Raw genomic sequence first — 27,646 nt, 5'->3', positions numbered from 1 at the left:
TTTAAGAGGATTAAACTTTGTTCTGGCAGGCGGTTAAGCTAGTTAAAAATCATTTGATCTTTTTGAGGCTTGGTATTTAAGCCTCTTTACAATGAGTCTAGAGCACCCTTTAGAGTGAAGGTAGCCAACTGTGATGGGATAGATAGTAAATGTTTTGGCTGTGCAAACCATATTTTAGGCTGTTCCAACTGCTCAGCTTTGCCATGGTAGTGCAAAAGCAGCTGTGGACAGTATGTAAGTAAGCAGGTATTGCTTTGTTTCAATAAAATTTTATTTATAAAAATAAGTGGCAGTCCTCATTTGGCCTGCGAGCTGTGGTTTGCCAACCCCTGCACCAGGGCACTAGTTCTCCAACACTTTGGTTTTAGGACCACTCTAAACTTTTATTGAAGTCTCCAAAGATCTTTTGTTTATTTTTTGTATCTTCAGTATTTACCATATTGAAAATTACAGCTGAGGAATTTCCAAGTATTTATTTATTAAATAATAATTTACCTATTATGTTAACATAAGCAACAATTTAAAATGAAAAATAGCTGTATCTTCCCAAACAAAAATAGTGAGAAGAGTGTTATTGTTTTACTTTTTTGTGAATCTCTTTAGTTTCACGTAAGAGGCGACAGTTGGGGTCTCATTTACTTTTCTTCGTGAAATGTTTTACAGTATCCCATGTCAGAGCGCATCTGGGAAACTGCACTGTATACTCATAAGAGAATGATTCTGAAAAACACAAATGACATCTTAGTATTATTAGGAAAATGGTTGTGACCTTGTTGATTTCCTGAAAGGGTCTTGAACCTCCCCCCTGCCCCGGTGATTCCCATTCCCAGGTCACTGTTGAGGATCACTTCTCTAGGACAAGATTAGCCTTGTAGCTTACAAATCTTGATCCTTCTGGAATCTCAGGTGAACATCCTAGGTATTTGAAGAGATATTTGGACTCTCCACTTTGGTTTTTGGGAACTTACGATTCCCTGCGCTGTGTCACCTCTGGGAATTGTTTTATTTACTGCTTCCCAGTAACTGCTCTTTCCTGAGCAATTGCTGCTCTTCGCACGCCTTTGCAGTGTTACCCTGCACACGTGCAGATTGCTATTCACTCACAGACCAAAGGGGACTCCATGCAGAGTGCTGGCGTCCCTCCTCAGTATCGCCCTCCTCGGCTCTGTGAGACTGGGAGGGCCTGGGAGGTCTTCCGCGTGGCTCCCCTCGTTCAAGACCCCTGGTCCTGGGCTGCCTGGTGTGGAGTGTCTGCAGACAGTCTTCCATCTACGTTGTCTGTTTATCCTAGTTGTTTATGGTGGAGGGCGAGTCCTGTAAAAATGCTTTCTTCATGGGGAGACATCCTTTTTTGTTTGGTTTGGTTTGGTTTTTAGCCATATCTGCTGAAAATTTTGCATTAAGTCTTGTATGTTCTACTAAAACATGGTCTTTGTTGTCTCAGTCTTCAGTGAAGACTTTAATTTCCTGTTAACATTGATTAAAAACAAACTTCCACACAGAGAGGGAGTTTTCCACCTTGTACCGGGAACAAAGAAGAGTGTCATCATTTACATGTATATAAACCATTTGTTTGCTTTTTGTTTCATTTATATCCCAGTCTTCTGGTAATAATAATGTATCTAGCATGTTAACAGGAAATGATAAACAAGTTATAGCTATTTTTTTTAGTTTTAAGTCTCGTACCTTTGTAGGTACTCTTTAATATAGTGTAGTCATACAGACTACAAAATCTGGCTCTGTGCACTACGAAATGTGTAAACGAGGATGAGTTGCTTGACTTTTGATCTGAGCTTGTTTTCTCCTCTGTTACGTGGGCATAATAATGTCATATGGAATAGGAATGAGACCTTCCAGTAACAGAACTTCTAATACACAGTGTTTTAATTAAGGGGGACATTTATTTCTTCTCCCTCTTCCTGTAAGAGGAGCTTGGCAGTCCAGGTATGGCAGCCCCACCGTGTCCTGTGGACCCAGCTTCCTTCTCTCTATTTCACCGCTCTTAGCTCACCGTTCTGTCCTCAGGGTTGCATCATGTCTTCATCCCAGGCAGCAGGAAGGAGTAGCAGGGAAAGGTCAAAAGAACATGTCTTCCTCTTAAAGAAACTTTCTTTATTTTACTCAGTCATTTGCTTTAAATCTTACTGGCCTTAACTTAGTCTCTTGGCCATACCCAGCTTTAAGGGAAGCTGGGGAAGGGGAGCCTTTTATCTGGACGTTATGAAGATGAAGAGAAAAGGGGCTGTTAGGTTGGCAGCCAGGAGTGTCTGTCACTAATGTCTTCTGTTGAAATTTCATGGGTTTCCAATCAGTTGAGAAATTATTCAAGACTCCGCAGGTGGAGACCAAAATATCATCCTTAGAAAACTGATGAAGCTGACGTTTGAGAAAGGGGTGTCTGTCTGCAGTCAAGTGTGTTTCCTAGTATTGAACCCTAGAATTAAACAGACTTACCCATCCAGTTATGAAAGCGCTAGACCAGGCATAGCCTGCCCCTGTGAAACTTGGGACCAGAGGGAACAAAGCCAATGTTTGCTTCCTGCCAACAGCTCTTTCTCAGCAGAAAGGGAGTAGTGGGTGAGGAAGTAGAGAGCGCGGCTGGGAGTTACTTAGGTCATCAGAAATGGGAAAGCATTGCCCTTTGCCTTCTCCTTTCCTGCCGTGCCTTATCTGAAGAGCTCAGCAGAGGTCTGGCATAGAGAAAGCGTTTAGTTATGGTGATCATCATTATAATGATGACTTGAGCAATTCGAGTAGATGATAGTATTTCTCATAACCCATGCATTTCATTTTCCCACATGCACTGTTATTGTAAATTCTCCATGAAATAAATTTATAAATAATTGGAAAAGGTTTTCCAGGTACCTTTTAGAGTAATAGTTTTAAACTTTTGGTGAGGTCAGTTTCCTTTGCAAATTTAGTGAATCAGTGAGTATGCATAAATTTTACATATGATTTCTGGGGATACATGGACCTTAGGATAGCATCCCGTGGTGTAGATGAAATTATAAAGAAGTAGATGTACTTACATATTACTGTAAGCTGGTGTCAATGACTGATGAATAAGCTAAGTACAGTTAATTAGGAGGAGGGTGATAATTTAAGATAATGTGAGGCTGACAGACCCATGTTAGAGCTCCTGCAGTGCCCACCTACTTTTTGACCTTAACCAATTATTAACCTGAGTATTATTATTATTATTATTATTATTATTATTAACTCAGTGAAATGAAGGTAATAATAGCTCCTATATCACAAGGTTGAGGAATAAATGAGATAATACACATAAATCATCACTTCTGGGCCAAACACAGAGTATTCACTTGCTATTTGCTGCTGTTACTGTTGTTTTTACAATTATTAGTATTATTATTATTCTTTGCTTTTCTAACCTTACCCTGATTATCTTTGTAGGTTCCAGCAACTAAGTTATCCTGAATTTCATAACTTGGAAATAAAATTATTCTGAGCAAAAAGCTTGGTCCTTTAGATCTGCTTTCATTCATAGAAAAAGAGGTCCTTAAGAGTAATCTTCATGATCTTTGATCTCTGCACAATGAGAAAGACCTTTCACTGCCTGCTTATGGCTCATGGGGAAAAGCTCTTTTGTATCCCTTCAGAATTTCCCCTTCTCCTTTGCTTCCTCTCCTGGCTCCTTCCTGGCCCTGCAGAAGCAGGAAGATGTCAGTTCGATACCTCTGGCCTCTTTTGTAAACCTGGTAATGGTATTTATCCTGTCAGCAGTTCCTGGGTATTTAGCGTTTTACATCTTCATCTGTCTTTATTATTTGAGGGAGAGTCCTTAACTTTCCCCATTCCTTTCTGATGAATAGCTCAGGCTACACAAGTTTGGTTCCCTCACTGAGAGCTACCGATCCCCCGCTGTTTTTTATAGGCTGACTTTTGACACAGAGTTCTTCTGCTCAAGGAGCTCATTGTTGTTGAGTTAGTGGCCGTTTATACCAGAACTTAATTTTTAAAGCACATTTAAATGGACTTCTTAGTAGTTTTTTTTGGTTGATGTTTAAAATTGTCTGATTTTTTTTCTCTAATGACCGAAATAACACATGCTTATTGTTAAAAATTCAAAAACCATAAAAATCATAAAAAAGAAAATAAAGACCTCCCATAGTTCCACCTCACCAAAATACTCACTTTACTGTTTTTGTATGATTTTATGCAGGTCTTTTTCTATACATATATATATAAGTTTATATGCCTTAAAAGTATTTTCCCCCAAATGCAGTCCTCTGTATATACTGTGTCGTAATCCACTTTTTTCCTGACTGTGTATCTGTGTGTTTGTTTCAGATAGTTGTATAGTATTTCATTGAATGAGTATGTTGTAATTTATTTAACTAATTCCCTACTAAGATGGATATTTAGGTTGTTTTCAGTTTTTTCAGTAATTTAACCACAGGGCAAAACATTTTTCTGTATATGTTCTTAAGTAGTTGTATTGTCTTTTATTGCATTATTAGAAGTTGAATTTGTGGGTCAAAGGCTGTGTACCTACTAACTGGCTATGAAAGTACCTTTTTCTAATCAGATTTGGGTATTTTCAGTCATTTTACTGTTTTTCAATATGATGATAACAAAACTAATGTCTGTGTGTTTTAAATTCTGTTTCTTTGATTATTAGAGATCGAACATATTTTTGTTTTTTGGTCACTTACATTTTTCTGAGATTAATGTTCTGTTATACAGTCTGCTCACCTTTCTTAATATGTATACTTTTAAAACAGCAGAATTTTATTCTTGGCATTAAGGACATGACTGTGCTTTCTGTTTTAAAAAAACATGCTTTTCTCTTTGCTGGACTTTATTTCCCACTCAGTTATTTCCAAGTATTAACATAGGAAATTAAGTAATTAACTAGTGAAAACTAAGTTTGTTAGAATAATTTCTTCATCTAAAATACACATGAAAAGGACTGAATGCTTGTTTACATTAATGCTTGCTTACATTATAAGGTGCCTATTTTGTCTTAACTGACTCTTCTTTGCACAAATCTTGTTCTTGACCGTGTTCTAGATAAGAGATATTTATGTAAGTAAAATGTATATTTATACTCTTACATGTTCTTCATTATCATCATTGTTAAAAGAATAGTAAAATTGTTCGTTTAAATACTCGTTTTAGCAAACAGTGATTTTTAAAATCAGAAGATAAGATGTTTTCAATATAATCTTCCCATGTGATATAAAGGTCATGTGGTTTTTACTCTTTTTGCTTTTAGAAGAAAAACAACGGTGAAGACATTATGTATTTATGCAGACTACAAATCTGATGAGAGCTATACTCCAAGCAAGATCTCAGTCAGAGTAGGAAATAATTTCCACAATCTTCAAGAAATTCGGGTATGTTTTTAAATTTTAAAATATATATGTTAGCCTGTAACCCATGCTCTTTTGAGAAGTCTTATTTAGCATTAAATTAGAGATTATGTGATAATACAGGGGTGGGAAAAAGTAGGAAAACAGTCTTTTATATGGAAAATAATACAATAACTAATAAATAATAATATAAGAATAAACATTTGTGTACTCACAACTGTAAACCTACTTTTGCCAACTGCTGTATATGAGAGTAAAATGTTGATGTTTAAGAAAACATTTTTAATTTTTATAATAGTTTACATTTTTTGAATTCTAATTATCACCTTTACAGTTTTCCAATATTTTATTATGGAGGTTTTCAGACATGCAGATTGAAATATGTGAAACACTGGAAATAAATTTTTCATTCATGATATGTGAGGTATATATTTGAAATTTCCGCTAGATGTCACTGTTGTCCTTTAATTACTAGACGCATATCTTAGGTAATAAGTTCAAGACCTGAAGTAGTCTTGGTTGTTCTAGTTTTTCCTAGAGTATATGTAAGTGTGTATGTGTGTATACACACACACAAAATTCTTTGACATATTTTTGGAAGTGTACATCTTCATACACGATTTCTAGATTTATGTGTTAGGTACATGTTTTGAGTTCTGTCGTAAATTGGAGAAACTTTAAACGACATTTGGACCATTGTGGAATACTTTTAATTTAGTCTTTGCTTCTGTTATATCATCTAAGTGCTAAAACATTAGCCACATGGAATAAGGGCTCTTTTAGGTAGTGTCTTAATTTTATTCTAAGTGTGTTTATATTTCTGTGTAGTGACCACATAGCCTCATGAGACCAGTAATACTAAATATTACCAGGTGATAATGTAAGTTGTTTTCCTGAAAAACTTAATGAACATACTGCTTTGCTGCCACAGTTCTCACTAAGGAACCATAATTCTTGTGTTTTGCTTTAAAATATTAGTGCTGCCTTTGCAGCTCATGATATAAAGGGTACTTCATCTTTTAATTATACATCTTTATATGTGATTTATTTTGTTTACCTTTTTCCCTTTATACATTAAAAAAGTAAGAATCTCATAGCACTTTGTTTTTTAAGGAAAAATAAGCAGATTATGATTTTATTTCTTATATTACTTCTCTATAAGATTGAAGTCATTATTTAACAAAAATCTTTGCTTCTCCTAACTCAGATAGTAAGTGATTAAAATAATGTGAACTTGGAGGTTTTAGAGCCATCATTTCATTAGTTACAGGACTGATTTAACTGAGTGGAAAATCCAACTAAGTCTTTTTATATTTTTCCATGGATGCTTGCCCACCGGAGGGTGTAGTGTGTATTGGAGTGTTTTAATAGGTTTCCTTTTTTACTAGAAATTATGGATATGTTTACTTGAAACATTCTAAAAGCCTATTTTCTATAATTTTAATAGTGATTTGAGTAGTAACTTTAAAAAAATTTAGATCAGGGTGAGAAAAGCTAATGGCTATGCTATTTATTCAAAAATTATTCTTTTTCTATCATATGTTTTTCTTCATGTCAGTTATGAAATATAAATTTATATCTATATCTTTGTTACCTTTGAAGGGCCTGCAAAGAGATCAGGCCCTTCCTTTACTATTCTAGAATGCATATGTTAACTTTTAGATATGAGTGGGACTTAAAATGGAAGTGAGGTTTATACTTTCTGCTTAGTAGCTATAAGATACTCCAACTGATTTTGGCTAAATAGAACATTTTTGACACCAAAGATAAATTTAGTTATGCTGCTCATTCTGCTTTCTTTCTTTTTCCTTTTTTCAAAAATATTTATCCTATACAAATCAGGAATCAATGACCTGAGAACATTTTGTAATATGTTTATAATTTATTTCTTCTACACAAGACTATTTCTAAATAGAAGTGAGATTTAACAGGAGTCCTTATGTTATTATCTTTTCAGAATACATTAATTCAGTTGTGTTACTTTCATGCATTAAGTTTTGCTCATGTGTTCAAGATGATATTCAAGAGAAATTTTCAAATAAAGATATGTGCTTTAAAATTTTTAAAAATTTTATATTTTAGCATTATGTTTTGGTTTAATGTTGTTCTTTTACTTTGCTGTCGAAAGGGAAAATATGTGGGAAGGTAGTTTTTTGTTATATAGATTGAGAAACCAAAGAATATTACTGTATCTTAGATGTGACTATTTTAACATTTTAGAAAACATCTCCAGCTAAAGTTTAAGGAAACTTAAAGTTCTTTTCAGTGCTGATTAGGTACAGTCATCCCTCAGAGCTCCCTGCCCCACCCTGTCCAGATCCATAGATGTTCAAGTCCCTTCTATAAAACGGGGTAGTGTTTGCATATAACCTCTGCACATCCTGTGTACTTTAAATCATATCTACGTTACAAATAATACCTAATACAGTGTAAATGCTATGTCAATAGGTGTTTACCGCGTTGCTTAGGGAGTCACGACAGAAATGCTGTGCATGTTCAGAATGGAAGCAACAGTCACAGGCCTAAGCACATAGTACATGGTAGCAACATTACATTTTTCCCTCAAATATTTTGATCATTTGTGGTTGGTTGAATCTGCAGATGTGGAACTTGTGGATACAGAGAGCTGACTATATTTTTCTTTAAAAAGCTATTGTGGGAACTTTTGTATTTAAATATAAAACTAAAGTGGTTTATTAGACATACAGTCACAGCTCTCACAATTATTTCCACACAGTTCTATGAAAAATAACTTGTTAACTCAAGTAATGTTAAGCAGATATTTCCAGCACATGCAAAAGTTGTCCTTTGGGTCATTGTTAGGATAAGAAGATGGAGACAAAGGCTGTGTGTCTGTCACATGATCTTAAAATCTACTCATATTTACTTTCTTATGAGGGGCCTAGTTTAAACAACTTGATATGAAGTGGAATGATTTAGGTAGTATCTGCAAAGATAAATTGGTTTGAGTGTTTAATTTATGGAGCCTTTGGAAAAAATGGTTTTTATTGAATTTAGCTAAAAGAAAATATTTTTAAAAATTAGTTTTTATAACTAACTTTAGAACATCTTTGAAATGAATATAGACTGCTTTGGTATGATACACATAATTTTTAGACCACAAATGTTATTCTCTCTCATCCCTCGCTTAGAAGTAACATATGCAATTTAAAAACTCATAATTATGTACCTTACTTATTTCTAACTAGAATTGAGATAACTATGCATTTGGGCTCTATTTCCTTTTGAAACTAAAATATTTTGCACAATACAAATCATATATATTTTTAAGAGAGAAATATTCTTATATCTCTTGGACCACAAACTTAGACTATAGATTTTTGAAGAGATGTAGTCTGGCATTCCCATACAAGATGAATTCTTGCTTTATTTGGTAAATAGTTATTTAGGGCTTGCTAAGTGCCTGGTGCTGTGTTAGCTACTGGAGATACAGCAAAGACAGTCATTGTTTCTGCCCTTAAGCCCTTTATAGTCTGATGGAGGAGACAGGCAACTAAATATTAACCGTTAAGTAGTAAACACATACAGAGGGCTATGGGAAACACATGGAATAGTACAGCAATGTTTTAAAAAGTTTTCCTACTGACTCTTGGTGATAAATATAAAGCCTCCTCAAGTGGAGAATAAAGTGGGGGCATTCCAAAAGGGGGCACAGTGCACCCAAAGGTGTGGGAGCCTGAGAGTGCGGCTTAACGCCACAAGTGCAAGTAACGCAGTACGCCTCGAAGCGGTGGGGGCCGGGAGCGGCAAGAAAGACTGGAGAGGTGTTCATGCACTCAGCACATTTATTGTGATAGCGATATGGCCTCTCTATGTAAGGAGCTCACGTTCTCGCAGGAAATAAATATATAATTGTTACAGGGAACATAGGTAGGCGAAAGTCAGATTGTGCTTATTGTCAGACTTCTGGGGAGCTTAAATGAGGAAAGTGGTACAATCCCGTCTCGGGAATGCTGGGGCTAGAGCAATGTGAAGACCAGGTGGGTAGCGCCCAGGTGAAAATCGAGAGGATTTTACTAAGACTATTGATTTTACTAAGTTGAGCTCAAGAGTAAGGGATGCAGTGGAAGTAGAAACCAAGGGATTTGTGACTGATTGCTGTCCTGGTTATGCTTGAGGCATGGGAAGGTAGTTCAAGTAGGTAGAAAGGGACACGTAGAATTCTCTGCAGGCTTGGCAACTGGTGGAACATTACCATTAGTCAGAAATGGAATACAGAGTTAAGGAATGTTCGGGTGGGGACAGAAAGGGTAAGCTAATGAGATTAATTTTGTGACTGTAATTTTTGGTTTCCTTTCGATGGAGGGCTTTTCAGTGTATAGTTAGGTATATAGTTCTGAACCTGATGATAAGAACTTCAGGAAGGAAGTCTAGGTTAGAGGTACAGATTTGGGAATGAATCATCAGGGTATAAGTAGAAGCTTAAGTGTGAGTTTTGATTCATTGAGGGAGTACGTATGGTAGAAAAGAAGGGTGCCAGGGCTGGAGCTATGACAATGCTAACAATACTCAAGGATAGGAAAAGATTATCCAATGAAAAAAGCTGAAAGGGAGGTGGAGGGAGGTAGAAGAGTTAGGTAAATGGGGATTAATGGTAGCGGAAGGAGACTTGACTTTGGGGAGTGAGCACACAATACAATATGCACAAGATATATTATAGAATTGAACACTGAAAACCTACATAATTTTATTAACCAATGTCACCCCAAAAAATTAAATAACAAATTTAAAAAATAAAATGCACTAAGAAAGAAAAAAGTAAAAACCCTAGAGGAACTGCCATGGATGACAAAATCAAGAGAATATGATGTCCGAGAAGCTGAGAATGGTCAGGAGTATCCACGTAAGGACTGAACCGTTTTCTTCATAAGCCTCTGTTACATGTGTTTTAATAGGCAATTTATTTAATGAAATTCTGAATCAAGGCAGTTCTTGCAGGTAGTTTAATCACTCTTCAGAGTAATAGTTTCTAAATTTATAGATTTGAGACTAATGAGATTATTTGTTTTGATAGCAGTAATTCCAACTTTTCCTACCATAGTATCATTATCTTTGTGCCAACTAAGAAGATTCCGGAGGGGAGTCTTGTTTCGTAGTGCTTCGAACTGGAGGGTTTTGCGCTGCTGATGCCTACTTTAAGTAAACTTTGAAGTTGATGAGGTTTCTTTCAAGAGCATCGTGCTGTAAGGTCTCTTTTTCAAGTGCTCTTTCTCAGCAACTGTGGAAGAACTGCACTGTTTCTTGTAGGCAGTGTGTGAGTAGTCACCACCACAAAAAAACAAAATGAAAAAACTGTTTCACCCATGGCAGGATATGATGTAATAGAAATATGTGCTTACAAAAGCTTAAATGACATGGTTTTAGAGATACAGATTATCGACCCCTTTTACACAAGGGAAGTCTACTGAGCGAGTCTGGCCAGGGCCGCAGCGGACACGTGGCTGGGAACCCAGTGGCACACTGTTGGAAACGGTGGGCGTGTGATAACTACGCCAGCCGTCAGTCCCTGGGCTTCCCTCTCACCCAGGCCTGTTCGGTTTGCTTCAGAAAGATTATCTGGGCACATTCAATTCCTTCTTTCAGAAAAAAAATTTAAAACATTTAATTTTGATGAGAATGCATAATATAACATTTACCATCTTGACATTTTAAAATTCAGTATTGTTAAGGATATTCACATTGTTGTGTAACAGATCTCCAGAACTTTCTCATCTTGCAAAACTGAAAATTTGTAATCATTAAGCAACTCCTCTTTATTGTTCCCTCCTCTCTGTCCCTGCAGCCAGTATTCTACTTTCAGTTTCTATGAATTTGAATACTTTAGATACCTTATATAAATGGACTGACAGTGTTTGCCTTTTTGTGACAGGCTTATTTCACTTAGCACAGTTTCCTCAAGATTCATTTAGGTTGTAGCATGTGACCGAATTTTTTTCCTTTTTAAGGCTAGTTAATTTTCCACTGAATGCATAATATACCACATTATGTTTATCCACCCATCCATTGATGGGCACTTGGGCTGCTTCCCTACTGTGAGTAGTGAATGCTGCCACCCACATGGGTATGCAAAATCTCTTTGAAACCCTGCTTTCAGGGTTAGCGGGATTGCGAGATCATATGATAGTTGTTAATTTTTCACCTCTGTTAGAAATGTGACTCACAAGAGGTAGACAAGTTAGTTGGGTTTCTCCCTATAGAAACTTTGATTGAGTCTTTATTCTTGGCAGCTAGAATGGCCCTGATTAGAACAAGTAGCAGCAGCAAAAAAGAGCTGCAGCAAGTCTTGCTGAAAACCACCTGCTGAAAAATTGTATCAAGTTTAAAGTATATCTTAATTGAAGTGAGTCCACTCAGGACCTTCATTTTTTTTTTTTCCTGAGCCTTTTTTATATGGGGGAAATGAAGAATTAATACTCTCCAAAGATTAGAGGCAAATAGTTGATTTTTTTTTTTTTTTTTTTTTGATGGGACCAGTGTTGTGTTCAGAAGAGAAGAATCAGCGTGTCCATTCTGATTTAGATTTGATGGACCATCATAGAATTGTATTTGAGTTACTGTGTTCAGTATTATTTGTTACCACTGCTGTTTATTAAGCACTTTTTACATGCATTTCACTGTGGTAAGCAGGCACTACTCACTATTTCATTTTGTGTCTCCCGAGCTCAGGTGGTGGTCAGAGGTAATTACTGTCCTTACATTCAAATAAAGCTGAGCCTTAGAGAGGTTACATGAACTTTTTGCTACATCGCTAACTTTTAATGTGAGAATGTCAGAGCTGGAAGAATCCTCAGAGGTAATGTAACACCACCAGTTCATGTCCATTCTTGCCAATTATGCTTTTTAAAGCAAAATCAGAAATCTAGATTTGAGTGTGAAATTTCCCAGTTTTTAAAACATGTTGGTAATACATGGTATGTCCACGGACTAAATGTGGCCAGGGACTACCAGTTAGCAATTTATAATCCAGTACAGCCCATTATCCAGAGAGGCTAAGCGATCTGCCCAATGTCAGTGGTATAGCTGGGAATCAACGTGCAATACATACCCCCACCCCTTAAAATCACATTAAATGACAAGTTAACCAAAACATTTCTTTCCATTATTAAGAAAAATTGAAGTGTGTAGCTGAAGAAATGGGCTGGTGAGGGACAGGGGATATATTGACTGTAGATTTTTGAAATGTACTTAAAAATTCTTTGTTTTTTAAATGTATTCTATTGAAAAGTGATTGATATTTGTAATACTGATGCTTTTGGCATAAACATTTGATATATCCAGACAACAGTTATTATTCACTAATGAAAAGAAATGAGCTGTCAAGCCATGACAAGACATGGAGGAGCCTTAAATGCATATGACTAAGTGAGAGAAGCCAATCTGAAAAGGCCACATACTGTATAATTGCAACTGTGTGACATTTTGGAAATGGCAAAACTATAAAGACAGTTTAGAGCAGGGGTTGCCAGGAGCTGGGGGTGGTTGGGAAGGATGAGTAGCGAGAGCACAGAGGATTTTTAGGCCATTGAAAATATGCTGTGTGAAAAAAAAAAAGAAAAGAAAAGAAAATATGCTGTGTGATACGATAGTGGTGCATCCACGTCATCACGGGTTTGTCCAAACCCATACAATGTACAACACCGGGCGCAAACCCTAATGGAAACCCTAGACTTGGGGTGGTGATGAGGTATCAGTGTAGGCTCATCGGTTGTAACAAATATGCTACTCTGGTGGGGGATGTTGGTAATGGGGAAGGCTTTGCCTGTGGGGACCGGAGGTGTATGGGAAATCTCTGTACCTTCCTCTCAATTTTGCTGTGAACCTGAAACTGTTCTAAAAATGGAAAGTTTTTTCTTAAAATGAAAGTATAGGTATTCCTCACTTTTTGAAAGTACATGTTATGTCACTTTTCTCTCCCGAAAGACCTACACTGTTACCTGTTTTTACTAACCAAAAGAAATCCAAAGAGGATTTTTACTCTCAGGAAAAAGGGGTGAAAAGCAAAAATAGGGTTCAGGGTTTCTTGTGCAGGGGGCTTTATAGAGGCAGCACGTGCCCTGGGCCGCGAGAGGGGCGCCACCACGCTCCTCCCTGTGAACTGCACTCCGCGTCTCCACGTCCAGCCCCATCCTTTGAGCTGTGTCTGTGAGCACCTGTGCTGTATCCTGGTTTTCTTCGTGCACCGTTAGCCAGATGTGTCCTAGGGTATCAGAAACGCCTGAAGGGCTCATAAGGGTGTTGCCTTAGAAAAGGTAATGACTAAAGGGTTCGTAATTTACCTTGGAAACATCTTGGAGGCTCATACCCAAAGGTGATCCACTCGGGTGAAGTATAATATGATAACACGTTAGGGACTAAGAACAGCTGAGGGGTGAAGAGAAATCTCTGCCTGCCTTCACTCTTCTACCTTAGGATTTAGGTAGCTGATTCACATTTAAAGTAGTACAAGGATAAAAAGTCAAATCCATTCTCAGCTAATTTATAAACTCTAGTTGTTAAATGTTAGTTATGCATTTTAAAATTTTATTGTTTCTCTGAGGAAATGAGTGAAAGGCTTTGAGAGGTGTTCCGGGCTTGGAAATACTTATATTGTATGAAGAGTTGCTCTATGTCGAAAGAAGATTGAGGCAAATGTGGAATTCAAATTAGAAAAGTTTCTGTTGACTAAGATCAGGACTATCAGTAGCATGGAATCATCATGACTCATTGAACTCCGTTTAACCTGAAGTCGTAGTCATTTGAAACCTGCTGCTATTCCCCTGGAGTCCTGTTGTCCTCACGATTGAACGCGGAGTTCTCTGACCTTGGCTTATGGGGCAGAAACCCAGTCTGTTTCATAATCTGCAATCTGAGTTTTAAATATTATATTCAAAGTGGGACAGAAGGATGAGACCTAGCCAGAGGAAGGAACATGTTTCTAGATTGTCTTGGCCACCTGCTGCTTTAATTGTGGGTTTTGGAGTCTGTTAGATCAGAGTAGGAATCTCGTTACTGGCAATTCTTTATTTTGTGACACAGGGTGAATTTCTCTGTTCTTTCTGAGCCTCTATTTATTTACTTAAAAATGAGAATGGAAATACCTACCTTGTTTGGGTAGTTGCGAAGAGTAAATGAGGTAAGGTGTGTAAAAACATCTGTAATATACCAAATACATAGTAGGGTTTTCAGTCAGTGTAAGTTCATGTCCTTCCATACTTCTTTTTTTCTTTAGTTTTGTGGCTGCTTGCTTTATCCTTGCTCCTACATGACTTCACAAGGTCAGAATGTGCTAGATAAATGTGTCTTATCTTTATTAAGGCATGTTCTAGTAATAGATAGTAGATGGTTGTTTTGGATTCAGTTTCTTACGGCTGGATATAATTAATGCAAATTCTCTCTTCTTTAAAAAAATAAATAATATTTGACAATTTCAAGATTTTTTGAATATTTGAAGTAAAATGTAAATTTATTTCCACGTTAGTTTTTAGGAGAGTAGTAGTGCTTTCTACACCTCTGGAGAAATCTTAATTAAGAACACTGGATATTGCATATTACAGGTTTTTAAAAAAATGTTTAAACAAATTTTTTCAATTACGGTTTACATTCAATATTATTTTGAATTAGTTTCAGGTGTACAGCATTTTGGTTAAACAATCATGCTTCACAGAGTGTTTCCCCTTATATTTCCAGTACTCAATTGACACCATACATAGTTCTTACATCTGACATTCTTTAGTTAGTTGTATAAACCATATAGGCAAATACATGTTTAATAGCTGATTATTATTTTAAAAGCTTCAACATTTTTATGGTAAACTTCCATAAAATAGAAATTACTCTGTAATTTGTAATACCATAACTTACAGCTTAATTCAATTTGAGAAAAATACAGAAATTCTATCAAATAATATATTGCCAGTGACATCACTGTGGTCTGTTAAGATAGACTTAAAATCCCATTATAAACCGGCATTGTCATGTTTCTGAGGTTAATTGGCTGCATTCAGTTATAGGTTATGAACGGTCCCACTTGAATAATGTACCAAGACATCAGGCAGAAAGACCATTAGTTCACAGGACTAATTGACCTTGCCAGTATAATAGAAACACTTACAAATGAAATTCTCTTTGCCAACAACGTTGCAGATGAAAACCCTAGAAGAAACTGTTATGTCCTGTGACTGTCCTGGAATGCTGTAATTCAGTTAGCAGATTGTGGTTGGAGGTGGGTCTTGATGGGCGGAAGTTGGGGGAGGGAAATGTAAAAGATAGGAGGAAAATTTTGAAGGGAAATAAATTAGGCAAAATGTTAGAAACATAGCTTTAGAAAGATTTTAAACATCTTAAAACTCCAAAAAGGAGTGTCTTTACGTTTGTTGTCTTTTCTCCCTTCTTGTTCTCTATCTCAAGCCCTTTTGTATAGATTTCGATAGTCATTATTGCAGTGAGCTGTTTTCTGAAAGGTAAGGGCACAGCTTGGCCAAAGCACAGGGCTGTAATGAGGACGAAGCACCGTTGTCCTCCTGCGGCCTTGCTTCACTCACCAGTATAAAACAAATATTGTCTAAAGCACCATTAATTATATCCTTGCATCAAAAATGGCTGTTTGTTTATTTGTTGGTCAGTTGGTTGAGGTATGGATTTGTGCCAGAGTGGGGGAAGGGAGAAATATTACAAGAGACACAGAGAGAGAACTGCCACTCCCTAACAAATTTTGACAATTTTTTTTTTCTCTCTCTTTTTTGGTAATGATTCGAACCATGTATTTTATTAAAGAACCCCCAGAGCAATGTATCACTATTTTTTGAAGAAAGCAAATGTTTTCAAATGCTTTAAGAAATTTAGTGAACCAAGGCTTGGTCTTTAAAGGAAAATAAGGAACTTCAGTTTAAAACTCATTTGGAGGCCATGGGTCCCTAAAAGTAAGCTAGAGAAATTGTGCAGCAAATATCAGCCTTCATTGTAATACTGTAGAAGGGCAATAACTTTCCTGTTGTGTTTCCTTTTTTTTTTTTTAAGGCATCTTTTATATTATAAGAAGACAATCAAATTGTTAAGTGGGCTTCAAAAATAGTAATAAAAAAAGATTTATAACGGAAAGAATTGATGGTATATTTCACCTAGAGTAAGAAAGACAATGTGTAATAAGGGATTTTGTGGTTTTACAGCTCAGTGCATGTGTTTGAAAGCTGTTCTCTCAGCAACGTGGGTGGCAGGTTATGCTACCATATAATGTATTGTAGTTGGCTCTCCACACTTGTCAGGGTTAGTGTTCAACCATTCGGAAAATTTTCTCATTGTTCTATCATGTGAACCAAGACTAGTGTTGAATTCCCAATAACTTACCAAAAAAAAAAGAAAAAAAAAAAAAGGTTTAATTAGAAAGTTTGAAATTTGATTACATCTTTTTGTTTTAATACAGTTCTATATATATTAGTATTTTCTCTACTATTGCAGTTATTTTTCAGTCAAAAAGATATCAAAATCAAGACTTTATTCTTTTTAAAGCAGGTTTTACAGAAATCTGTGTACTAAATCTTGCCCTTTTTTCTGTATTAACACTCTGTTTCCATCTTAAGCATTTTGCTTTAGATGGACCATGGCTCTTGGCAGCTAGTGCATTTTTAGCAAATAATACTGTTTCTAGTAAGAGTTGCAGAGAAAAAAAAACTTAGTGTGAGGTCCTTGTAAACTGAACCTTTGGAACATTATTTCTTTTCCCCTCTTTTGTGCTGCTTCTCTATTTGTGTAATGGTTATAAATTACATCCTTTGAAAAGAAGAATTAAAAACATTTTGTTTTGTTATTTTTATAGTTGTTTTTTCTTTACCTGTTATTTTAAAGATATACAGAGAAATGAGCAATTATGGTATTGAAATGCCATTGTGCCGGCACCTCCAGAGCATATCCAAAAAAAACAGAAACCCGCCTACCGGGTTGTCTGCAGTGCGCTTGTGTGAACATCAGTGTCTGCTGTTCACACATCATTTTTTTTACTGGAAGTTCCTTTTGGAATAAAGACTCTGTGTTTTCCGAGTGTAGTGAAACATTTGTTGGTCCTTATATTTTTAATTTGTGCGGATTTCTGTTTATAAGATTAGTTGTCATAGATGTAGATTACATGATTGTCACTGGCACATCAAGAAGTAGAGGAAAGGCTTTTATGTTTATGTGTTATAAAGTAATGGAAACCTTTCAGTGGAATAATAAAGTATTAAAGGTAAGAGGTAATGAGCTTTTTTGGAGATCTATATATGAAGAAAAATTGATTTAAATATTGACTTTTGCCCTTTAAAATCTATTTTGGGTGAATATAAAAATATCATAAAGTTCTTGTATTTCACTTGAAATTCAGCTACTTAAATATGATGATGGCTTCTTGACAAGATAAAGTTAGTAAATTTTTTCACCTGACCCTACATAATTAATCAAGGAATGTATTAGAAATTATATTATGATAATTAAAACGTTTTAAATCTGTTACACTTCATTCATTTTTATTCTTATTTTGCTGCTGGTTATCATATTAGACACAACCAACAAACTTGCAAAATGTAGTCCAGTGTGTTGGCAGTCTGAACCTTTCACTCAGACTTGTAAAACATCAAAAAGAGAAAGCAGTTACCAGATAATAGGGAACTTCGGATTTAAATTTGGTGAGATGGAAATTGATGCCCAGTCTCTAAGGTTTATTTGAATGATTCAACATCATTTGTTTTTTCTTAAAAACTGCATAAAACTTATACATGCCTTTGCTGAACTAGGTTTTTTACCCATTTGAGGTGTTTTTCATGGAGGCATAATTTCAGAGTTGTCAGCTTCTGAATTTTACTCTTGAGTTTCTTAATTAAAAGCACTTTAACATTTCATGGTAATTATACCCATCTTTTAATTATTGTTTCTTCTGATTATTAGAATGAGATGACCGTCTCCATGGGACCAGTTACGGCGCTGGGTCAGGTGGTCCCGTAGGCCGTGGTGCGTGCTCACCTCTCACACGGTCTCAGTCTGCCTTTTATTAGTCTTAGCCTTCCTCTCAGCCTGTAGAGGGAAAAGATTGTCCCCAAAACAAGATACCCTCACGTGTACCTCCAGGAAAGGCCTCGGTTCCTTGACATGCTAGTTTTCTAAGGGCCCGAGGTGCCTGCCTCTGCTCACTGCCACCAGGCCTCATTGCTCACAGGGCAGCTGGGCCCCTGCCATCTCCCTGCGGGCCGCTCGCCGGTGCCTGTGAACAAGAATGTCTTTGCTTTTTCTTCTCAGTTGCCACTGATTGCAGTTTTAAGAAACAAGTTACCTTTTTTTTTTTCTCAAAATGATAGTAATTTGCATGAAGATGAAGTCTGACTTCATAATATCTAAGCAATAAGTAGTAGAGTTAGTTTAGTGCTTTTGAAATTTATGTTAAATAAAATTCATTACTTCTTACTCCAAAATATTCATTTTGTATAATTCTGCCTTAACTATTCAAGACAGATGTTTTAGATTTGGATAAACACTTAAAGTAAATTATGAGGTGGTTTCTTTGTCTTTTTATAAACAAAATTTGTTATATATGAGTTATGGGGCCAATGGAAATCACAGATTTTGCAAGCAAAATGTGTGCATGTGTTGGGGGTGGTAGTTAGTTTAGCTGTTTTGAAAACCTGTTACTGAGACTACTAGAGATGTTTGCATTTAATTTTTAATATAGCTGGAGGTGTGTATTGGGTTTTCACCTCTGCCTGGACTGTGACAAGCACTTCACGTGTTCCCAGTGTCAGGCTTGACTCCTAGGTCCCATGACTAGTAGAAATCTGTGAGTACTATGATGGGACTTCTGCTTCTTTTCTTCACAGTCCCCTTCCGAGTTCACATCTCTTTAAGGCATATGCAGGATCATAGCTTTTTGAATTGCCAATATTTATTCACTTACACTAATATCAGAATGTGTTCTTGTCTTATTTTTATTTCAGACAGGCATACTTTATTAGTTTGATGTTTAGGGTTTTGGCAGGCTTCATCGCGCACTAGTGAGGTAGCCCTCAGCAGATTATATAACCTCCCTGAACTTCTGGTTCCTCAGCTGTGAATTAGGGATGCGGTGTTGGGATAATTAAAGCAAATGTACATTAAATGCCTCATACATGGTAGCAGCTCAGTAAATGGTAGCTGAAAGGAGCAAAGCCCTGAAAACTGGTAATGTTTTTATAGGCTGTGAAAGCACCCACTGGTGTGCTTTTCTTTGTAATCTCACAAAATTGGGGAGTTTCAGCTACACGTAACTATTGGATGTATAGTTGTACCTTTGAGTTAATAAAACCCAAGTGCATGGGCTTTGGAGTCATCTAACTGGGGTTTGAGTTTCTGCTCTGCCACTATGACCCTTGGAAGATGAGCTTCTCCATGCCTCAGATTTCTTGGGTATAAAATGAAGGTGAAAATAATGTACTTCATAGGGCTGGCATAAAACCAGTCCATGTGGAACAATGAATACAATGCCTGGCAAAGAGTAATTATTCCAAACATGTTAGTTGTTGTTAACTATGATTATTTCATAGAAAAGGAAAAATCATGAAGCCAGAAAACTCCAACGGAGTCCGCCTTAATTAATGGATATCCCCTTCATCCACTTCTAAATAGTTCCGATTCCCTTTCTTTCTAGTGCCCTTCAGAGCTCCACATCTCTTTAAAATGGATTTGGGGTTGCACTGCAGTTAGGATTCTGCTCTTAATTCCTTAGCTCCATGGGGTTGTGATGTCCTTGCAGTGAACATCTTTAGATGTCTCTTAATCAGATATATCTGTTCAGTTTGTCACTTGCTCCTCATAGGTCTTGGGTTAGTTTTTGAATAGCTCTTTTGAAGGCAGCTTTGATTGTGAAAAGATTTTTTAAAGACTTCATTGCTCCACTGAACTTTTTTTAGAAAAGATTATTGGGTATCCTTCTGCTTCAACTGGACTTTTAAAATAAGCAGTTATTTACTTAGTGGTTAAATGATTTATATAAAGAGTGTTTTATAGTGATTCTTTGGGATCTTGAATTACTGATTCCTCCATCTATTTTTCAGTGGTTTGTAATCTAGTGGTATGCCGTCCAACAGCTCGTTGCCTTAGCTCTGTTACAGACATGTGCACCTCAAGGCTATCTTTAACCTCTCTTTGTTTTGAGAATTTACTCATTACTAAGATTTATGGTGATAGAATGACTTTTTAAGTTGCTATACCTTAAGAATTATTCATGCATGTGAAAAGTCTAAATTTGTATATATTTGCATAAGATTTTCACATTGCTGCTGTACATACAAATTGTTTCATTTTTGTTCTAGGATAAAAGAAATTAATGTAAACTGTAAAGGATGTATACATGTATTTATTTCAGAGCTCATTTAATATTGCAAATCATAATTTACCTGGAATATCAAGGACTGGGGAAAGGCTAACCCTTATTCACAGCATACTAGGTCTGCAACTCTGTGCTGGAGTTGGCGCCCTTGTTTCCCCTGTGTGCTCAGTGCTCCCTGCTCCCCAAAGTCCATAAAACACACGCATACAGTTTATGTGTATATATAACTTTTTAATGTAAGAAACAGAACTTTATGAGCATCCCAGAAGCTGGGGGTATACCCTCTTCCCTTCCCCTACCACGGTCCTTTCCCCGCCCCTTAGAGCTAACCACTACCCTAACTTTTTGGGATAATTTCCTTAGATTTTAAAAATACCTTTATCGCCCAAGTGTATTTTTACTACAGTAAAACATGTACATAGATTAAGTCTGAAAGGACTGCAACAGCATTTGTAACGACAGGACTTCTCTCCCCACCCCATATCCCCAGCCCGCTCCTGAGGAGCAATGCTCTTAGTCGTTTCAGCCTTACTTGCTTCTATATTTCTAAATAACATCGGTACACAGATATCTGTAATCGGTGTGTGCAATTCTAAATAATGTGTCTGTACATATCTATATTTAAAGGCATGATCTGATGATATCTTACTATGAAACATTGGGACTTAGCTCTGTCATCTCATTTCTTCTCCAGTGCACCTCTTCATTTTCCTAGTGTAGTTTTTCATGGTATTTTCTAAAATCATTATGCACATTTTCATTATTACGACTGTACAAATATTGCTTATACCTGATTTATACTGAGTTCTGGGCTTAAATTTCCTTTTTACACCTAACTTTATTTTTCTGTACTTAACAGTTGCCTCATTTTTTCCTTTATTTTAAAATTGTTATCAGTTATCAATGTATTCCTAAATTCTCGGACAGACTTATAAAATATCTCCTGAAACAGTCATGTCTACTCACTCTCTTGGTTCCACACTTTCTTCTTGGAAACCTCCTTCCCGGATCTCTAGCTCAGCTACTGAGTCAGTGGAAATTCTGTCAGAGAAGTGGAGCAGTGGGGGTAGGAGGGGTGGAAGTGGAGGTGGGGGTGCCCAGACCACACCTTGCACAGTCTTATCCAGCCTGCGAGAGGCAGGCCGGGGCGCTAACCCCTGGCGGGCCTGGCGACTGGCAGCCTGGGCTCCCGCAGCTCCGGGGCGCCTCGCCGAGCTGTCTGTCCCCGGCACTGCACTGCCATCTAACACGGCCCGCCCGGCCGTCCTCTCTTCGCGGCCCCCTTCCCCTGCGCTCAGACCTGCTTCACTGTCTGAGGGCGCCTCTAGCCATCCCTGGCTCGCTCCCCCTCTTTTCTCAAAGACAGTTCTCCTAATAAATATCTGGTACATCAATTCCTGTCGTGCTGTCTGTTTCTCAGAGGGCCCGGGCCAACAGCTGTCTCCGTAAGGTATCCCTCCCACATTGTCCTGGGAGTTCCCTTCCCCTCCTCTTTTGGTGGACCCCTTGTTTCCTGGATCCCAGGTCTGCTTCCTTTTGGATTTACTTCCCTTTTGGGGGGAATGCATATTCCACATGGGAGGTAAAATTGTTGAAGCCTTGCATGCCTGAAAACTTTATTTTCATCTCACCTTGGAGGGATGATTTGGCTGGGTATGGAATGATAGTTCGGAAGTAATTGTTCGTCAGTTTTAAGCACATTCTTCAGTGCCTCATAGTTTTCAGTATAGATGTTGAGGAACACTTTTGATTTTTGATGTTTTGCATGTGACCTACTTTTCTATGTAGACGCTTTTATAATCTCCTTATCCTTGGTGTTTAGACATTTCACGATGCTCTGTCATGCGTGCGTGCGGCTTCCTTGGTCGTGCTGGGTGCTCAGTGGGCGCCATCAGTGAGGAGACACCTGTCCTTCAGCTCCAGGAGGCGCTCTGAGATTCTTTCATACGTTTCTTCTCTGTTCTCTTTTTCTGACTTCACATTTGTGAGCTGTGATACCTCCTTCATTGAGCCGCTATAGTTCTTATTTTCTATCTCTTGTTTTCTTATTTTTCCGAGCAAATAATTTCATTCCACTTAATTAAAATTCTTTTTGCATACACGCACATGACAGGTGACCCATTTTAAGTGAAATACAGTTAAGATGTCTTTTCCATCTCTTGATCTTTGGAATATTTTCAAAATCAGTTTCCTTCATAATGTAAATTTATTTTCACATTATTGCAGATTATGTAACTGAAATTAGGTGAAAGACCATTTAAGATAAGCTGAAGAGGCAATTAGGGATGAACATTAGCTCTGGTTCTCTGCTGCTCTCTTGCTGGTACCTTAAGAAATTGCCTATTAAAAAGGAGATATAAAATTTTAAATCATTAACATAAACCCGCTTGAGGTACCTGAAATCATGGGCCTGGATACAGTTATATAGGACAATTTCAGTTATCCTGTTAGCTTAGCAATAATAAGTCTTAACTTTATTAATCTTTAAATTTATCGATCTTTACTGAGTTACCAGTTATTTTTCTGTCATTTACAATATTCTCCTCCTAGCTTTAATAAACCATGTTATATATTTTTGTATACAAAATTATGTCTAAATTACAATATTATAAACTTTATAAGCCTTAAAATTTAAAATAGAAATAGATCTTGGTCAGGCACATTATTAGATAAAATCCAGAGTACAGTAATAAACTGTATGAAAGAACTGTTCTTAGAATTGGTTTGGCAAACAGGGGGATGGCTGGTGACTTTGACAAGACTGATTTTAGTGGTGGGGATAAAATTCAGATCGGAACGGGATACAGATAGCTGAACGGGATACAGGTGAAAAAGTAAAAAAAAAAACAAAAAACAAAAAAATACTTTTCAAATGAATGACTATATGGACAAAGCCAAAAGCGGGAGATGGCAGAAAGAACCAGAGGGAATACAGAAAATTATTTTATTTTAATCCTCACCCAAGGACATTTAGAGAGAGGAAGGGAGAGTGAGAAACGTCGATGCAAGAGAGAAGCTTTGATTTGTTGCTTCTCACACACGCCCAGACTGGGCTTCAGTGCCTGAACCAGCGATTGTGTGCATCCAGACCTGGGGATGCACACACCCACGTCTGGGCTGGGGTTCGAACCCACAACCTAGGTATGTGCCCTGACCAGGAATTGATTGCAACTTTTCGATTATGGGACAATGCTCCAACCAACTGAGCCACACTGGCCAGGGCAAAACATTTTATCTTAATGGTGCTGAAATTCTCATTTACTGAGGTCCAAACCAGGAATGGGGGAAAAAGTTATTTTGGAAAAATTTTGTCTTTTATTAATTGTTTGAAATATACAAAAATAACATAAATAATTTTTGCTTAAAATATATTAAACATTTACAAAAAATTAAATTTCTATGTACTATATGTACTTTGGTTTTTTTATATCTGCGAAATAAGTTTATAATAAAGTTTTGGAGATGATTATGAGAATTTTAAACTGGGCACAATAGAAGTGAAGTAGACACAGAGCTGGTGTTTATGACTTCCAGGCAATGTGGTTGATGGTGAAGCCATTTGAGAGATGTTAACAGCTATACATACTCTGTAATGTACTTTTAGTGACTGAGATCAATAAACTTTATATGTTTTAAAGAAACAGTTTATTAATTGTATTTATTGAATAATTTACTACATTTATAATTCTGTATATATCATGCCAAAAATCATATATGGTCTAAAATCTTAATACAGTTTTTTGTGCACTGAAGCACATAAAATATAAGTACTCTAAAAATAACTTTGCCTCTGTTAGAAATAGTGGTTAAATATGCCAAAAACATTATATTAGTAAGGAGCTGAATTTAGAATCTTGGTTTTATTTTTTGTTCATTATTGAGATTCATTATTGTACATTTACCTGGAGAAAAAATTATTTCAATCAGAAGTGCTTTCTTCCTGCTCTGAACTCCCATGTACATCTATTATAATAAATAGTTTCCTATTTCTGCTATAACTAATTACCACACTCGTAGTGGCTTGAAACAACAAAAATTTATTATCTTACAGTTTGGAAATGAGAAGTTCAAAATGGTGTAATGGAATAAAATCAAAGTGCCAGAAAGGTGCATTTTTTTTCTGGAGATTCTTGGGGAGAACTGTTTCTTGCCTTTTCCAGCTTCTAGAGGCTGCCTGCATCCCTTGGCTTGTGGTTGCATCACTCCAGCCTTTACTTCTGCCCTCACATCTCCTCTGTCTCTCCTGCCTTCCTCTTATACGGACCTTTGGGCTTGCATTGGGCCCACCCGGGTAATCCAGAGTAATTTTTCCATTCCAAGATCTTTAACTTAATAATATTTGCAGAGTTCCTTTTGCCATGTAAGTTATATATTCACAGGCTTAGGGGAAGGGAATGAAGTGGATACCTGCCTACTACATCTTCTTTTATTTAGACTTATTGAATGTTAAACCTGGAAGGGACGTTGGATGATAACTTGTCCAGCCCTTTTATTTTATACATGAAGAAACTGAATGAAGCCAGAGAAGATGTTTGTCTGCATCTAAGGTTTTTTTTTTTAATGGGTTGGAACAAGCCTTATTTATGTTTTGTATGCTTAACTATACTTACCTTAAACATTAAAAACAAAATTTTTAAAAAGATTTTATTTATTTGCTTTTAGAGAGAGAGGACGGGAGGGAGAAAGTGAGGGAGAGGAAACAGCAATGTGCAAGAAATACATGGATCAGTTGCCTCTCGTACACCCCCAACTAGGGACCTGGCCCACAGCCCAGGCATGTGCCCTGACTGGGAATTGAAGTGGCAACCTTTCAGTTTTCAGGCCAGCACTCAATGCACTGAGCCACACCAGCCAGAGAGTACCTTGAACATTTTAAGTCCTCAATAACTCTATGTGGCCCAAGTGAATAAAAGGTTAGTGATGGAAACCAGATTTCTGATGCACTCATTTTTGAGTTAGTGCTAATGGAAGCTCATAAAATGCCACTGACCAGAACACCATGGGGGCAGAAATGCAATTATTCTTATATTTTATAGTTAAAAGGAGGAAGTCCTTTAGTCTTAAACGTCAGCTACCTTTTTGAAGATGATAGTTCTCTTGCCGCATCTCTACCTACCCTCTTTCTTTATTAAAAATGGGAAGAAAGAAAGGAAGAATAAAGAAGGGAAGAAAGAGAAGAGAAGTTATGAAAAAGAATGAAAGAAAGAAGAAAAAGGAAAGAGGGAGGGAGGGAAGCAAAAGAAGAAGATACAGTGACACTCATTTAATTGTTTTTCTAGATAACTCGTGGAACCTCAATTTAGTCTTTAGCGCTCATTGCCCTTTTTGTTGATAAGATAAACCTATATTTTTTGTAATGCATATAGTTACTTTTGTCTAATAATCAAGATAATTTAAAAATCAATTATTTTTTAAAACTACTTTATAACTTTAGGAAAATTTTTAGAAACTTCAGTCTACCTTTTGACTTATGATTTTCCTTTTCTTGTTGAGTAAAAACAGTTTGGACTCTTGTTTAAAATAAAATTAAAAATTAAAAATATTATCTGGCATTTCTTATTGAAAAACATTAAAAATCTAGATTTTAGGTTAGAGCATCGTCTAAAATAGATAAATAGTTCACTTACTGTGCCCAGGAAAGAAAGCTTTGTTTGATGCTTATTTAATGACTGATTTTTTTGGTTAATATTCTTGCAATTTATATAGAATCTGGTTGTTATATGAGTTTGTATTTTATATAGGATCTGATTGTTATATAAGTTTGGATTGTTATATAAGTTTGGAGGCATGTTTCCTGAAATAAAATATATTAGAAGCATGTTAGATTCTTTTCCTGCTTGTATCAGTATGGTCTTCGATTGGATGTATACTTTTATACATGTCTGATTCTAACACTAAGACTGGCTACTAAGATGGTACATGTAATGTGCTTAGCAACTATAAAAAGAGATCATGGTAAAAGTATCCAGTAACTGGTAATGGTTATTAGCATATTGTCATTCTCTCAGTGAGTAAGAGGTTAATTTTTAAGTCAATTTTATTTATTTTATTTTAAAATTTTTGTCATTTTTAAATTACAATTGACGTACAATATTATACTATATAATTTCGAGTGTACAACATAGTGGTTAGATATTTGCATAACTTACAATGTGATCACCCTGATAAGTCTAGTACCCATCTGATGCCGTCCACAGATAACTTAGAATGTGTTCATTATAATAAATTATATTCATTGGGTGAAAACCTAACCTGACTTTTCTTTTCCTGGCAGCAACTTGAATTGGTGGAACCAAGTGGCTGGATTCACGTTCCCTTAACTGATAATCATAAGAAGCCAACCCGCACATTCATGATACAGATTGCTGTTCTAGCCAATCACCAAAATGGAAGAGACACCCACATGAGACAAATTAAAATATACACACCAGTGGAAGAGAGCTCCATTGGTAAATTTCCTAGATGTACAACTATTGACTTCATGATGTATCGTTCAATAAGGTGACCTGGAAACACTACAGAAATCATTAAACATGTCTTTGTTTTCTCTGGTCAGTAAATATGATTATCTGGTATCTTTATTGGAAAGGCATCAGTTACTTTATACTTTTGTATGCATTAAGTATTTTATTGTAGTTTTAAGAAAGACATTTTGCGTCATACCATATTTTCTTGAACATATAATAAAGCTCACATGTTTTATATTATTAAAAATGAATTTGAAGCCAATCATTAAATTTTTCATCAATAGACATTATCTTTAATAAGCCAAAATTATCCTTTTTTTCTCTCCAGAGGAAACTTATTCTTTTAATATTGGGCCTGTTTAAGGACAGTGTCAGAACAAGCTTAGCATTAGCTGTCTGATGGTAATCATTCTGATTTGGGGAATATAGTTAATTGTGTCATAATTACTTCCATGAAATACTTTTAACCCTCTGTTTGTCTGTATCCTGATACCATGTCAGAGATTGCCAGTGTAATCTGT

The 27,646-nt window shown here is 36.5% G+C and overlaps 1 protein-coding gene across 1 annotated transcript in view; it reads left to right on the top strand.

Annotated features, from left to right (window-relative positions):
* The window catches only part of ANAPC10 (anaphase promoting complex subunit 10), a 37,590-nt gene extending 10,396 nt beyond the window's left edge, over positions 1-27,194 (top strand). Inside the window, exons 4-5 of the mRNA XM_090288437.1 lie at positions 5,240-5,360; positions 26,933-27,194. Of these exons, the coding sequence (XP_090144563.1) occupies positions 5,240-5,360; positions 26,933-27,163 (352 nt within the window). The 3' untranslated portion in view covers positions 27,164-27,194. The remainder of the gene's footprint in view (positions 1-5,239; positions 5,361-26,932) is intronic.
* Positions 27,195-27,646: the final 452 nt, after the last annotated feature.

This window comes from Furipterus horrens, unplaced genomic scaffold (assembly GCF_987537825.1).
Source record: "Furipterus horrens unplaced genomic scaffold, mFurHor1.1.pri manual_scaffold_10, whole genome shotgun sequence".
Lineage (NCBI taxonomy): Eukaryota > Metazoa > Chordata > Mammalia > Chiroptera > Furipteridae > Furipterus > Furipterus horrens.
The sequence above is the reverse complement of the archived record's forward strand: the minus strand, read 5'-3'. Positions and strand labels throughout refer to the sequence as shown.